We start from the raw sequence: 15,413 nt of genomic DNA, 5'->3' as shown, positions 1-15,413 counted from the left end.
TCAGCCCATACGCTAGCACACCTACACACTCAGCACAATTTACTATTTTACAGAAGCCAATTGACCTACAAACTGCATGTCTTTGGAGTGTGGGAGGAAACCGGAACACCTGGTGAAAACCCACACAGTCACAGGAAGAATGTACAAACTCTGTACAGACAACACCCATAGTCAGGATCAAACCCGGGTCTGAGGCAGCAACATTGCCACTGTGTCACTGTGCCACCAAGAATTCTCAAGTCTCAGGTGATTCACTGCGCTCTGCATCACCAGGAACTTGTGGCTACAATGTGGGTGCTGTAGACTCTTCCACTAAAATGGTGGGAGGTTCCTAATGGGGTGTAATAAACAGGAACTGCAGATGCTGGTTTATACCAAAGATAGACACAAAATACTGGTGTAACTTTGTGGATGTAGCAGCGTCTCTGGAGAATTTCTCCATTTTCTCCAGAGATGCTGACTGACCCACTGAGTTCCACCAGTCTATCGCTCATGAGGTTGGTAATTCATCAGTTGATGCATTCCTTCTGTTGTTTACTCAAATACCCAAAAAGCTTAGCAAAAGAGGATTACTGAATGTAACATGTTGTCATAGTCCAACAGAACTTTCTAGGTAGTGTATCGGAGTCTGTTACCCGAGGCAAATCTGCATGCAGGGATTCATTAGGCTTAATTTTCAGGCTCAAAGCAGAGCCCAAAGAGACCTTTAAAGCGATTCCAGGTCATAAATGGGAGAAAAAGAAGTTGGACTGCAGAAGGGTCCCGACCCAAAATGTTACTTATTCATTTTCTGCAGAGATGCTGCCTGACCCAGTTACTCCAGCATTTTGTGCATTGGTATAAACCAGCATCTGCAGTTCCTTTTTATTACATTAGTACGTTGTCTAGGTTAGATTTCTTTGGTTTGATTGTGTGTATTCCCATTAATTTCTTTCTTCCACCTAAAACTGTTGGTTTTTGACAAATTGATTCCTTCTGAGCTTTGCATCCTTTCCCACTGATATACCCCTTTAACCTTAAGGATAGGATTTGATATTTGCCTTGAAATTGGCATGCTGATTTGAGGTTGGTTGATTACGTAAAGTGACTTTAAAATTAAAAGACCTTGATATTTAGTCAAGCTTAAAGTCCGAGGTGCAAATGTAAGACCCTTTGTTTCCAATTGGATGGAGAGAGCTACAGCCAGGACATGGATTTCTGTAACTGGGAAGATCATATTTGATAGTTAGCACATCTCGGTAATTACATACTGCAGACACTTTCTGGGATGAGATGTATTTGATCGGAATGTTTATTGTGGCTCTTGGGCTGGAGACGGTTTAAGATGTATTTGCACTGCAAGGATATTGCAGGCTGCAGTTTGTGCATTCTTGTCGCACACAAAGTTGTGCGTCTTGAGATTCTGTGATGTAGTGCTTTTGAAAAGAGGAGGGGGCAGTCGCTTTGTTTAGTTCTATGCCAGGAACTGTACTGCAGTATTTCTGATTGCAGAGAAATGAATGAGTTCACTTAAGCTGAGAAGATGTAGAATCTGTGTGAGATGGGAGTTATGTGAGATGAAAACTGATTTGTTCATTGCTGTGGAGTGGAGCATTGGTCCGTGTACCCTTTTCTGCAGCAAAGTTGTTTCTTATAAGAATTAAAAGGGACATCTGCATGTGCCCAAGATATTGACAAATCGGGTTGCAATTTCTGATGGATCGAATGCGTCTGAAAAGACGGTTGCTGTACATCTGTTCAAAATCGTGTACATCTGAGATTTCAGGTAAAGTGGAGCTAGGATTTGTGTTGGTTTTGCAGTATGACAGTTGGCATTTGTAATGTATAACGATGGGTGGTTAATACCTCAAATAAACAAAACTTAACCTAAAACTTTTGATGGGACAGAAACCATGCAAACTAAAATATAACTGATGCAGTTTGCAAAAATTGTATAACCTGAGAAGCAGCACAGCTTGAATGGCAATGTTGGAAATGGTTTGTTTTATCCAGTTCAGAGAACTGATTAATTCATGAAGCACCAATTTGTTATCTGTATGAGCTGTTCTAATAATTTTTTGGAGCTTGAATTCCAATTGCTTATGCTTAGATTTGTAATATTTGCTTGTATCATTTGTTCGATTAGTAAGAGGCTCTGGATATTATCTTTGTAGGTCAAATTCACCATTTGATTCCTTTGATAGATTTCATATTGATAATGACAGCATCTTTTGGACAATAACACAGACAGATTCAAAGTCACAACTTGCTGCTCACTGCTTTTCCTTTGAGATTTTTTTCCATCAAGGTTATCCCAGTCATGTCACTGGTTGCAATGATCTTTTGACAAATCCACAAACACATGATTGATCCTCCGATCCGTATGTACAAAATATCATCATTTCTAAAGATGCATTCCTGCAGCAAAAATACCATGGTTGATAGATTAAAATATATTGCCAAAGGAGAGATTTATTGACATGAAAAAAACATGAAATTCCTAAATTAATCTTTGGAAAATTATTTTGGGATTATTATTTATTAAAACTGAAATTCCAAGCCTCAAATATATATATTTATCAGGTTCAGAATGGCGCATTAAAACCAATGAGGTAACACGGTTCTGCTTTCATGATTTCCAGGTGCAGTCATGTTTGAAATTTTCTTCTATGTAAATGACAGCAGTATATTTTAAGAGGCAAGAGAGTTTGATAACATTTTTTAACTGGTTTGGAAGGAGTTGGAAAGACCAAGGCCTATCTGATTAATCTCATCAATCTGGAATACCACAATGTAAAATCATTTGTTTTATGTATTTTCTAGTTAATTGCAATATTTTGAAGATAGAGTCCCATTAATTCTGTTTTATGTTTCCCAATAATAATTTTTTGTTCAATTAATTTGAAATAATTTAAATTCCATTAAAAATAAACCTTGAGGTGATGTTGCTGTAAAACACCACACTCATAACATGCATGCTTATTTGGACAATGATACCATATTTCAAAACCTTCCTTTTCATTGGATTCCAGAATCCAGATTCCTGTTGGAAAGCTTCCAAGACAATGAAAGTAACTAACTTAATATTTGGAAAGAACACAATAAGTTCATAAGTGATAGGATAATTAGGCCATTTGGCCCATCAAGGCTACTTCGCCATTCAATCACGGCTGATCTATCTCTCCCTCCTAACCCCATTCTCCTGCCTTCTCCCCATAACCCCCGAAACCCATACTAAGAAATGTATTAGTTATTAATATTTGTTGTGGGTTTAATATGTGTCGTGGGTTTAATATTTGTTGTTTTCTGTCAGGTCTATTTAAATAATGGAGAAAGGATGCACTTAAGGGAGAAAGGGTACCTCATTTCATTGTGAGCATTGATGATGTGTTGGAATTTCACTTGAGCACATTATTTTTGTTCTTAATTCAAGTTTATTTTATAATCTGAAGATAAGGCCCTACACAGGAGAGCTTTTGATAAGGTCCCACAAAGAAGATTGGTGGGCAAAATTAGAGCACATGATATTGGGGGGTAGGGTATTGACATGATAGAGAATTGGTTGGCAGACAGGAAGCAAAAAGTAGGAATAAACAGGTCCTTTTCAAGCATGGCAGGCAGTGGCGAGTGGAGTGCCGCAAGGCTCAGTGCTGGGGCCGCAACTATTAATGATTTGGATGATGGAATTAGAAGTAGCACTAGCAAGTTTGCAGATGACACAAAGCTGGGTGGTAGTGTGAACTGTGAAGAGGATGTTAGGAGGTTGCAGGGTGACTTGGACAGGTTGAGTGAGTGGCTGATACATGGCAGATGCAGTATAATATAGATAAATGTGAGGTTATCCACTTTGGTGCAATGAGACCTGGGTGTCCTTGTACACCAGTCACTGAAGTCACTGAAAGTAAGTGTGCAGATACAGCAGGCAGTAAAGATAGCTAATGGCATGTTGGCCTTCATATCGAGAGGATTTGAGTATAGGAGTAAAGAGGTCCTTCTGCAGTTGTACAGGGTCCTGGTGAGACCACATCTGGAGTATTGTGTGCAGTTTTGATCTCCTAATTTGAGGAAGGACATCCTTGCTATTGAGGCAGTGTAGCGTAGATTCACGAGGTTAATCCCCGGGATGGCGGGACTATCATATGAGGAAAGACTGGGCTTGTATTCACCCCTTCCCTCCCCCCCACTCCCCTCCCGGTTACAATGGAAACCCTACGAGGACGGGCCCAACGGGCACACTTGTGCTAGTATATTACTAAAACTCTCAGCTTGTATGTATGTATGCTCCCGAAATACAGCCAAAACGGTACACGATAGCGCAACTATTTTAGGCCCACCTTACTCACCATTCGCCTGCGGTGTGCAGTATCAAGTTTTGTTATATTTTAAAAGTTATTCACTTTATAAGCTGTAATAAACTTTATACTGTGAATGAGACAAGTCATTTTGATCTAATACTTCCGTGTTCGACATCACAATGGGAACCCAACGGGTCATATATGAGATCGCCATTTTGAGATTGTCATTTTGATTTAATATGGCGTCACAACGGGAGAGGGTTGCTGTGCCCGGCGGCGGCGCACCTGCGCAGCAGCGCCGGGAGGACCGGCGCCCGTCCCGGCGTGTCCCCCGCCTGACTTCCCGTGGTGCAGTGTGGCGGAAGAGAGAAGGTCAAAGAAGATGGCCGCCGGCAGGACGAACTTGGCGCAACGCCTTGCGGCCACTCTCCTACTGCTGGCTACCGCGATGGCCGCCCGGGGCTGGGGTGAGTGCCTCCCTCTCCCCCCTCGCCTGCCCCTGGACCTGGGGGAGTTTCAAAGGCCCGGCAGCCGCGTCTGCGCAGTGAGCTCCCACTTGCCGGGCCAGGCAGCTCCGCCTGCACAGTTGGGGGAGGGTTGCTGGGCCTGGCGGCGGACGCCCAGAGAACTTTTAGTAACAACGGGACCCAATGGGTCCACAGGTCGTCTAGTAATCCATATAAATGATTTGTATGGTGGACATGGAGCCTATGTATGATTAATGAATGCTGTAAGAGCGGTGGCAATGTGGGCTGTGTGGATAAATGCAGAGAAGCTTCAGGCACAGTGAAGGACATTACAGATGGCATATAATGAGAAAAACGTAAACCCATTTACTTTGGTAGAGCAAATGGAAAGAGAGATATTTCGTAAATGGTAAGAGATTGAAAGGTGTAGGCATTTAAAGGGAGGAAGACTGTATATTTGCCTCTATTGCAAAAGGATTTGAGTACTGGACTAGAGATGAGTTAGTTGTTCTAGTTATATACAACTCAAATGAGAGTGCATCTGGAATGTTGTTAGATCTTCATCTGATCTTCAAACCTGATCAAGGATGTACTTTGATGGAGGGAGTTAAACAGCATTCGTCTAGTTAATTTCTGAATTGAACATGAATTTGTCATGAAAAGAGTGAGACGGAGTGAATACCTTCCAGATTTGAGAAGGATTTCGTTATAGAGTGTAATTTTTTGTAGGGGGCTCAATAGCATCGATGTGGAAATTATGTTTTGCCTGGCTGTAATATCCAGAAATAGGGGTCACTGTTTCTAAGTAAGGAGGTTAACCTTTCAGGATAGAGATGGGAAGGAGATTTGTCATCCAGGGTACTGACTCTTTTGGCTTACTTGATCAGGAGATTTAAGAGGAATATTATTTTAATATTAATGGGATGAATAGTTATAGGAGACTGTAGATGCTGAAATCCTGACCAAAAAGCAAACTGCTGGAGAAACTCAGAGTCTCAGCCAGCATCTATGAAAGGAAATCGAAAGACGATATTTCAGACCTGAAGAAGGGTCCTGATCCAAAACGTTTGTCTGCTATTTCCTTCTGCCATGATCTTACTGTATGATGAAGTATGCATGAGGGATAGAATGCCTAACTCCTGCTTCAATTTTTATTATGCTCATATATTTTGTATATCTTATCCTTCTCCCAGACAACTAAAACTAGACTTCTTCTTAATTCTCTTGGGAGTTACCAATGCATTGTTGAAGGTTTATATTCTGAAGCCGAAACAGTTTCAGATTTTTTTTCATCGAGTGGGAGAGGGGAAGTTGTTCCTCCAAGATAAATGCTGGAAATATGAAGTGTGTTTAGGCTATTTTTGAGTTAACAAGCATTTCATTCATTCTGTGTCTCTTTATTTGCAGACGTGAAAGGGCCTCCAACACACAGACTGTCATGTGGCCAGTCCCCGTATGCAGAAACAGCCTGGGATCAGAAATATTGTATGCTGACTGACAGCCAGATGATCCTTCTGAATAGGGAAGAAGAGGTAATGATCATAAACCCTGAATTACCAATAGACAAAATGAAAAACAGTTTGTGTATTGTACATGAATTGGGAGCCTTTATAGATTTAACATGTCCCATTTAAAGGCCAAATATCTCAGAACATGGCAAAAATTATTTCCTATTTAAGATTGTTTTGAAACATATTTGTATTATTTGAGTTCCTTTCACATATTATTCATCTGCAACACCCTTCCATAAACAAAACCATTTGTCAAAAACTCTTAGACGTTTTACAAAATCTAAGAGCAAATGCAAAGAGTAGGAATAAATGGGTCCTTTTCCGAATGGCAGGTAGTGGAGAGTGGAGTGCCGCAAGGCTCGGTGCGGGGGCCGCAACTATTTACAATCTATTCTAATGATTTGGATAATGGAATTAGAAGTAACACTAGCAAGTTTGCGGATGACACAAAGCTGGGTGGCAGTGTGAACTGAGAAGAGGATGTTAGGAGGTTGCAGGGTGACTTGATTGACGCATTGGTGATCATTTTCCAATGTTCTATAGATTCAGGATCAGTTCCTGTGGATTGGAGGGTAGCTAATGTTGTCCCACTTTTTAAGAAAGGAGGGAGCGAGAAAGCGGGAAATTATAGACCAGTTAGTCGGACATCAGTGGAGGGGGAAGATGCTGGAGTCAATTATAAAAGACGAAATTGCGGAGCATTTGGAGAGTAGTAACAGGATTGTTCCGAGTCAGCATGGATTTACGAAGGGGAAATCATGCTTGACTCATCTTCTGCAATTCTTTGAGAATGTAACTAGGAAAATTGACAGGGGAGAGCCGGTGGATGTGGTGTACCTTGACTTTCAGAAAGCCTTTGACAAGGTTCCACATAGGTGATTAGTGGGCAAAATTAGAGCACATGGTATTGGAGGTAGGGTACTGACATGGATAGAAAATTGGTTGACAGACAGAAAGCAAAGAGTGGGGATAAATGGGTCCCTTTCAGAATGGCAGGCAGTAACTAGTGGGATACCGCAAGGCTCGGTGCTGGGACTGCAGCTATTTACAATATACATTAATGACTTGGATGAAGGGATTAAAAGTACCATTAGCAAATTTGCAGATGATACAAAGCTGGGTGGTAGTGTGAACTGTGAGGAAGATGCTATGAGGTTGCAGGGTGACTTGGACAGGTTGTGTGAGTGGGCGGATGCATGGCAGATGCAGTTTAATGTGGATAAGTGTGAGGTTATCCACTTTGGTGGTAAGCATAGGAAGGCAGAGTATTATCTGAATGGTGTCAAGTTAGGAAAAGGGGACGCACAACGAGATCTGGGTGTCCTAGTGCATCAGTCACTGAAAGGAAGCATGCAGGTACAGCAGGCAGTGAAGAAAGCCAATGTAATGTTGGCCTTCATAACAAGAGGAGTTGTGTATAGGAGCAAAGAGGTCCTTCTGCAGTTGTACAGGGCCCTAATGAGACCGCACCTGGAGTACTGTGTGCAGTTTTGGTCTCCAAATTTGAGGAAGGATATTCTTGCTATTGAGGGCGTGCAGCGTAGGTTTACTAGGTTAATTCCCGGAATGGCGGGACTGTCATATGTTGAAAGACTGGAGCAACTAGGCTTGTATACACTGGAATTTAGAAGGACGAGAGGAGATCTTTTCTAAACATATAAGATTATTAAGGGGTTGGACACGTTAGAGGCAGGAAACATGTTCCCAATGTTGGGGGAGTCCAGAACAAGGGGCCACAGTTTAAGAATAAGGGGTAGGCCATTTAGAACTGAGATGAGGAAAAACCTTTTCATTCAGAGAGTTGTGTATCTGTGGAATTCTCTGCCTCAGAAGGCAGTGGAGGCCAATTCTCTGAATGCATTCAAGAGAGAGCTAGATAGAGCTCTTAAGGATAGCGGAGTCAGGGGGTATGGGGAGAAGGCAGGAACGGGGTACTGATTGAGAATGATCAGCCATCACATTGAATGGCGGTGCTGGCTCGAAAGGCCGAATGGCCTCCTCCTGCACCTATTGTCTATTGTCTAAGTCACATACTCTGCATCAGATGAACTCTTTTAAGAGTCTATCAGTGTATCAATGGTTCAATGGTTTTATTATCACATGTACCAAGGTATAGTGAAATTCTTTTTTTGCATACAGTTTAGTAAGATTATTGCCACACATAAATACAATCCTCAATTAAGTACAGAATGCAAATTAGCAGCCCACTGACTCCGTATGCTTTTGCGCCATTTTCAAAGTCCAAGCTGCAGCTGGCCATAAAGGCGTGCTGCAGCTGTTGTGAACATTCGAATCGTCCAGTGAACCATCGTTCCCTCTCCTTCTCTTTCCAACTTCAGCCTTTGCGTCCCAGGGGCACCTACTGCAGCTGACCTTATGTGCGCGGAAGATAAGACACCCAGTTCTTCTTGTGTAGGGAAGAACTGCAGATGCTGGTTTAAATCGAAGGTAGCCACAAAATGCTAGAGTAACTCAGCGGGAAAGGCAGCATCTCTGGAGAGAAGGATTGGGTGACGTTTCAGGTCGAGACCCTTCTTCAGATTGATGTCAGGGGAGTGGGCGAGGCAGAGATAGAATGTCGTCGGAGGCAATAAAACTGGTGGGGGAACTGGGAAGGGGAGGGGATGGAGAGAGAGGGAAAGGAAGGGCTATTTGAAGTTAGAGAAGTCAATGTTCACACTGCTGGGGTGTAAGCTACCCGAGCAAAATATGAGGTGCTGTTCCTCCAATTTGCGCTGGGCCTCACTCTGACAATGGAGGAGGCCCAGGACAGAAAGGTCAGATTGGGAATGGGAGGGGGAGTTAAAGTGTTGAGCAACCGGGAGATTAGGTAGGTTAAGGCGCCCACTCCCCTGACATCAGTCTAAAGAAGGGTCTCGACTCGAAACGTCACCCATTCCTTCTCTCCAGAGATGCTGGCTTTCCCGCTGAGTTACTCTAGCATTTTGTGTCAACCCGGTTCATCTTATTGGCCCTTTATTCTAGCGTTCGCCACCGTCGTTGACTCCCTCCACCCTCCTCTGCTTTTCCCTCAACTCGGGGATGAGGAGGAGCTGGGCTCAGTGACCACCCACTCCAGACGGGGTTCCATGGCGAGCGAGCCTGATCTGATGCCGGGGCAAGGCATTGCCGTATAGCCCGTTGGGAGCTTCTCCCTGTATCATGAATACACATTAATTCAATGACAAAAGTTACCCATATTCATTGTTCTGTTGTTTGGCAAACCTTCTCTCACTCAGGGCATTGTGGAACAGGGATAATCCTGTTAATACTGCAGAAGGTGATTCTGATTTCTGAAATCACTCAATTGACTTCTGGTCCCTGGCACTTGTGTAATCTACTGTTGCTCATCATCCCAACTTGCTTGTACCATCAATGTGAACCAGTTGACAAAATTTTGCACTACCTTTATGTCTCTGCAGGGTTGCTCCCTTTCTACTCTTGATTGTTAAGTCTGAAGCATGTTTTACCTCATTCTTCAGTGCCCATTCCATATACTGTGCTATCTTGCATAATCCCTTAAATGCCAGATAGAGCATGCCAGACCCCTTTACTTGGATTCTTACATTTCCCAGCCCATGTACATATGGTTTGATTGTAATCACGCATGGATGATTTACCTAGACGCCATGCGGAACAAAGTCTTTCACTGTATCTCATACATGTGACAAAAATAAACCAATACCAATATTACATACAAAAGATCCAAGTCAAGTCAAGTAACAAGTCAACTCGAGTTTACTATCATCTACACAACTATGGTGAGATACAGGCACAACAAAAATCTTACTGGCAGCAGCATCACAGGACATACTTAGACAATGCACAAAATCATTAATGCTAGACCTTGCAAAAGTAAAACAAGACATTTCTGCAAAAATACACAATTGGAAAAGCAAGTCTATTATAATCAAGAGGTAGTCTGTGGCAAATTAGGATCATGCAGGTTGGTTTGAGAATCTGATAGTTGTCGGAAAGTAGCTTCTCCTGAACCTGGTGGTGTAGAACATCAGGCTTTTGCACCTCCTGCTCAATGGTAGCAGCAAGAAGATGGCAAGGCACAAATGGTGGGGATCATTAATGATAGATGACGCCGCCTTAAGGCAGTATCTTGATGCTTTTGATGGAGGGGAGTGCAGTGCAATCTCTCTGCAACCTCCTTCGTTCACGTGTGTTGCAATTGCCATGGGAGGTCAAGATGCAACCAGTCAGAATACCTTTTTACAGAACCTTTGTAGAGGTTTGTTCATGTAATCCATGACGTGCCAAATATCTTTAAAGTTCTTGGAAAGGGAGGCGTGGCTGCGCCATCTAAACTGAGCATCGTCGTATCATCTTCATAATGATATGTATGTGTTGAGCCCAAAGCACCCAATCGAAGAAAGTCTGAAAGTTTGTCTTTTGACCATTATCTTTAACCTGACAAAATATTTGCCAATTGTCACATCTGACCCTTGGATGCTTGAACCAAATATGAAGGTGCTGGATTAAGATATTTTTAATCGTATCCTTATGGGATCTGGGCCATGTTTGGTGAAGCTGCTAAACTCCGGAGCAAGGTAGTATCACAATGTTTAAGAAGCATTTAGACAGTTACATGGATAAGACAGGTTTAGAGGGATGTGGGCCAAATTCAGGCAGGTGGGACTTGTATAGATTGGACATGTTGGGCGGTGTGGGCAAGTTGGGCTGAAGGGCCTGTTTCCAAGCTGCATGACTATAATTGGTATTGTTCAGACCTAATACTTGTATTATCACTATCACCTTCACATGTATGTTTGCAAAGTAACATTCGGTATTATCCCCAGGACCCCATCAAGACATTTTCTGCATGAACATCTCCACCACTCTATATACAGAGAGCAAATAGTTCTGACCACTGATATTTTCCAAGCTCATTAATGCAAATGCCATGTTCACTGCCATCAATCAGTACCGCTCTTTCTTGAGAAATCATTTTTTGTTGATCTCATGCTGGATTGCTGCTTTGCAGTTTTTGCAGCAGCAACAAGCCAGGATCATCACCAATATAATATGCATAGGCTATTCCAAAATCTTTATCAGTCAGGCAGATAAACAGGATAGAACTTCTAGATAAATGTATCTTGTTAAAGACAAGTAACACTTAACCATCAAATGGCTGATATCACAATACAGTAAAACCTTCACAATTATGGATCTCTCTATAATGGATTTGGGTTATGTTGGACCGAGGCGTCCATTTGTGGTGGCATTTGGTGGGTGGCGCACAGCGGAAAGGAGGTGATGAGGATAGAGCGAGCCGTTTGCAACGGCAGCCGTAGAGTGAGGTCCTGGGGTGTTGGTTGCAGACGCAGCGTATGTCACTGCACCTGTGCACCCTGGCCACGCGTACCTTGGTCGCATGGTAGGTTCCAGGCTCCCATTGGACAGACCCCCACTTCCACCGCTCAGGTTACCCAAAGACCTGATGCCAGGTTGCGTGCTTCCGGTTGCGGGAGTGGAGAGAGTAAGCAGCATGAGGATGGTGTGAGTACCGGGCTCCCTGGCCTGTGAATTCCTGCTATTCCTGCAGCTTCAACCAACCCCCCACCCCCACCCCCCCATCGCCATGTTTCTTCCCACCCGGAAATTAAACTAGTTAATATTTACCCCCCTCACACGGTTATAACGGACAATCGGCAATAACGGGCACCATCCCTCCCCCTGTGGTCCGTTATAGCAAAGGTTTTCTGTTTATCGAAATTCATACCACAGGATGCACACAATTCTTAGAATTCTTAGAATAACATGTACGGTACAAAGGTATGGATCACTCACCTTTGTGGAGTTTACCGCCGTTCAATATTGGAAAGGAAAATGTGTTGGTTGCACCTGCTGAGGCCATTTGTGTGGGAATGCAATCATAGCAAGTTCATGTAAATTGTAACACTTAAACATCATCATCATCATCATATATATACAGCCGGAAACAGGCCTTTTCGGCCCTCCAAGTCCGTGCCGCCCAGTGATCCCCGTACATTAACACTATCCTACACCCACTAGGGACAATTTTTACATTTACCCAGCCAATTAACCTACATACCTGTACGTCTTTGGAGTGTGGGAGGAAACCGAAGATCTCGGAGAAAACCCACGCAGGTCACGGGGAGAACGTACAAACTCCTTACAGTGCAGCACCCGTAGTCAGGATCGAACCTGAGTCTCCGGCGCTGCATTCGCTGTAAAGCAACAACTCTACCGCTGCGCTATGCAGCTTCAACTTCCATCTCACTTGTTTCAATGTGGAAAAGTGTCTCAAGTTTCGATTAGTCCTGCAGCTGATGCATTTTGTTGTGGACTTGACCAGTGTCGTTTTTGTGCAGGTGAACGTCGACGTGCTACAGGACCAACAGGTGGGGTCCTCAAAAGGACGAATGCTGCGGCGCACAGTCAGCGTTCCGTCCGAGGGACAATTCCCAGATTATCAGCAGGACGGGAACGCTAAACTGGGTGAGTTTAATTAGACTGCAGCACCAGGTTATATTGGTTCGCCGATTCCCTCTGGTGTTCACATTCTTACTGTCATATTGTCTTTATTGCTGGCGCTCTCTCGTGGACAAAAATAAGAAATGTGGAGTCATTTGCAATGGGAAACTGTCTTTCCAGTGCTTCAGCTAATGCTGCCATCTCCTGGCGGCTCTGAATACTACTTGCCCAAGTTCATTACAGTTTTGGTCTCCCTGATGCTATTGTATCTTGCTTGGCAAAAAAAAAGATAAGTCCTATAATTTATACATTTTAGTCTAGCTGCACTGACATGTACCTTTTTTATGTGTGCATTATAGAAAGCTACTTGTGGCAGATATAAAATTTTCCAGTAAGCAGCCTGTATCAGCAGAGTCATTTTCCTGCACTATTTAAATATTTCCTTTTTGGGAAATATGACCTTTTTTGGGAAATTTGGCATTGGGAACACAAAATTAATTGGTTGGAATGAGCCTTCTTTGATCGAAACAAAAACCCATTTGAAGAAGTAAAATCTTGTTTATTTTTTGGCATGCATTATATCTGATTACTTGAAATTTCAAAGCAGGATGGAAAATTTTAACTGAGATTTGGAAAGCCTGGGGACAAAATTAAAACAAAGATGTCCTTTATTATGGGAAATTCCAGTGAATTTGAGAAGTAGCCTACTCTTAGGGCTGCCCGTGTCAGCGCTACTCTTAATGTTATTGAGCTTGTTTGAAAAAGATTAGATTTGCTGTTTTGACTCCGATTCCTTTTCCCGGGAAGAAAATAACCGCATTATTTTTATATGCCATCATTCCAGCAGCTTGGAGTGTCCAGTGTATTGTTGTGATCATTAACAGATCAGGTTTGTGCCACTGTAGAAAGCCACCCCTAGACTTAAGTTTAATTGTTTCTGCACTGTTAAGAAATTTCATCTGTTTTCCCTTGTATAGCCGACAGGTGAATTAATATGCATAAGAAGGAATTGCAGATGCTGGTTTAAACCGAAGATAGACACAAAAAGCTGGAGTAACTCAGCGGGGCAGGTAGCATCTCTGGAGAGAAGGAATGGGTGACGTTTCGGGTCGAGACCCTTCTTCAGACTGGTTATGGATAAGGGAAACGAGAGATATAGATGGTGATGTGGAGGGATAAAGAACAATGAATGAAAGATATGCAAAAACGTAATGATGATAAAGGAAACAGGCTATTGTTAGCTGTCTGTAGGGTGAAAATGAGAAGCTAGAGCGACTTCGGTGGGGGGGGGGGGGGGGGGAGGGATAGAGAGAGAGGGAATGCCGGGGCTACCTGAAGTGAGAGAAATCAATATTCATACCATTGGGCTGTAAGCTGCCCAAGCAAAATATGAAATGCTGTTCCTCCAATTTGCATTTAGCCTCACTCTGACAATGGAGGAGACCGAGGACCAAAACGTCTGTGGAGGAATGAGAAGGAGAATTAAAGTGTGCAGCAACCGGGAGATCAGGTTTCTGAAGAAGGGTCTTGACCCGAAGCGTCACCCATTTCTTCTCTCTAGAGGCAAATTAATATGGGTTATTTCTTGACTGGAATCATTCCTGATAGAACCTGAAACTTTTTTTGTCACCTTTACATAGGAAAAGAAAAATGGGCCCTAACGCCAATTCTTGCATCATCCCACTGACAGAGTTTCTCAGTCCAAAAATAACCAATTTATTCCTACTCTGTATTTTTCCTTTGTTAACCAATCCACAGTGTATACTTGAATTATCTTTAAAATGTCTACCGGTCTTGCTTACATATGTTTAGTGTGGCACCTTATCGAAGGGTTTCTAAATCCCCTTATCCAAATCATTGAAATAGATTGGCAGGGGCGCAGCACAAAGTCCCACTGATGCAGCCAAAATTGATCCTGCGGCCCCTGCCAATCTATATCAATGATTTGGATAAGAGAATTAAGTGTAACATATCCTCATTTGCTTATGATACAAAACAGTGTGATCTGTGAGAAGAATTGTTGGAGGGTTATTCACACATTAAATGAACGGCCAAGGGTAAGGCAGATGAAATACATTGGGAAAAAGGTCCACAGTCATAAGAAAATGAAAAATAGAGTTTTCCAAATACACCACCTTAATCGTTTTTTTCACTATCTGTTCTGCCGGTTAGAACCTCACAAAAATCCACTAACTTGTCAAATGTGATGTCCTTTTCATTGACTCTGCTCAATCCTCTTGTTATTTGCCACCTTCCAATTAGCCATCTCTTTGAAAAATTTTGAACATTTCGAACACTTAGTGACTTTCAGTCTCATTAATCTGCAATACTAGTTTTTCACTTATGTGAAGATTCTAAGCGTATTGTTGCCATGTTTGCCTTTGATTCCCAGCTGTAGGGGGAAGCCTATGGTGGGTGGATGCAAAGTTTGCAAAGGGATAATGGATTAGTTCAAGCAAATCAAAAAAAGTTGACACATACAGTATAATCTGGGGATCTATGAGGTTTTCAACTGTGGTCAGGAAAATAGAAAAGCAAAAGGTTGGTTAAATGGATAGAGAGATTGTGGTGGGCTGTTTTTGAAGAGGGATCTGGGATCTGGGAGCCCTTGTATATGAAACATTCAAAGTAAGCATGTTATTAAACGATTTACTTAGGAAAGCAAATGGGGCATTGGCCTTTATTGTGGAATATAAAAGTAGGGAAGTGCTTTT

At 42.6% G+C, this 15,413-nt stretch overlaps 1 protein-coding gene across 5 annotated transcripts in view; it reads left to right on the top strand.

Annotated features, from left to right (window-relative positions):
* Positions 1-15,413, top strand: part of rasal2 (RAS protein activator like 2) — a 307,207-nt gene that overhangs the window by 97,541 nt on the left and 194,253 nt on the right. For 4 of the 5 annotated variants that reach the window (XM_078407405.1, XM_078407406.1, XM_078407409.1 and 1 more), the window contains exons 2-3: positions 6,149-6,273; positions 12,597-12,723. In XM_078407405.1, coding sequence (XP_078263531.1) covers positions 6,149-6,273; positions 12,597-12,723 — 252 coding nt within the window. Of the gene's footprint in view, positions 1-1,513; positions 1,766-6,148; positions 6,274-12,596; positions 12,724-15,413 lie in introns of those variants that run through there. The other variant, XM_078407407.1, reaches the window with a different exon arrangement.

This window comes from Rhinoraja longicauda, chromosome 11 (genome assembly GCF_053455715.1).
Source record: "Rhinoraja longicauda isolate Sanriku21f chromosome 11, sRhiLon1.1, whole genome shotgun sequence".
NCBI classification, from domain to species: Eukaryota; Metazoa; Chordata; class Chondrichthyes; order Rajiformes; family Arhynchobatidae; genus Rhinoraja; species Rhinoraja longicauda.
Note: the sequence above shows the minus strand (reverse complement) of the source record. Positions and strands in the feature narration are given on the sequence as shown.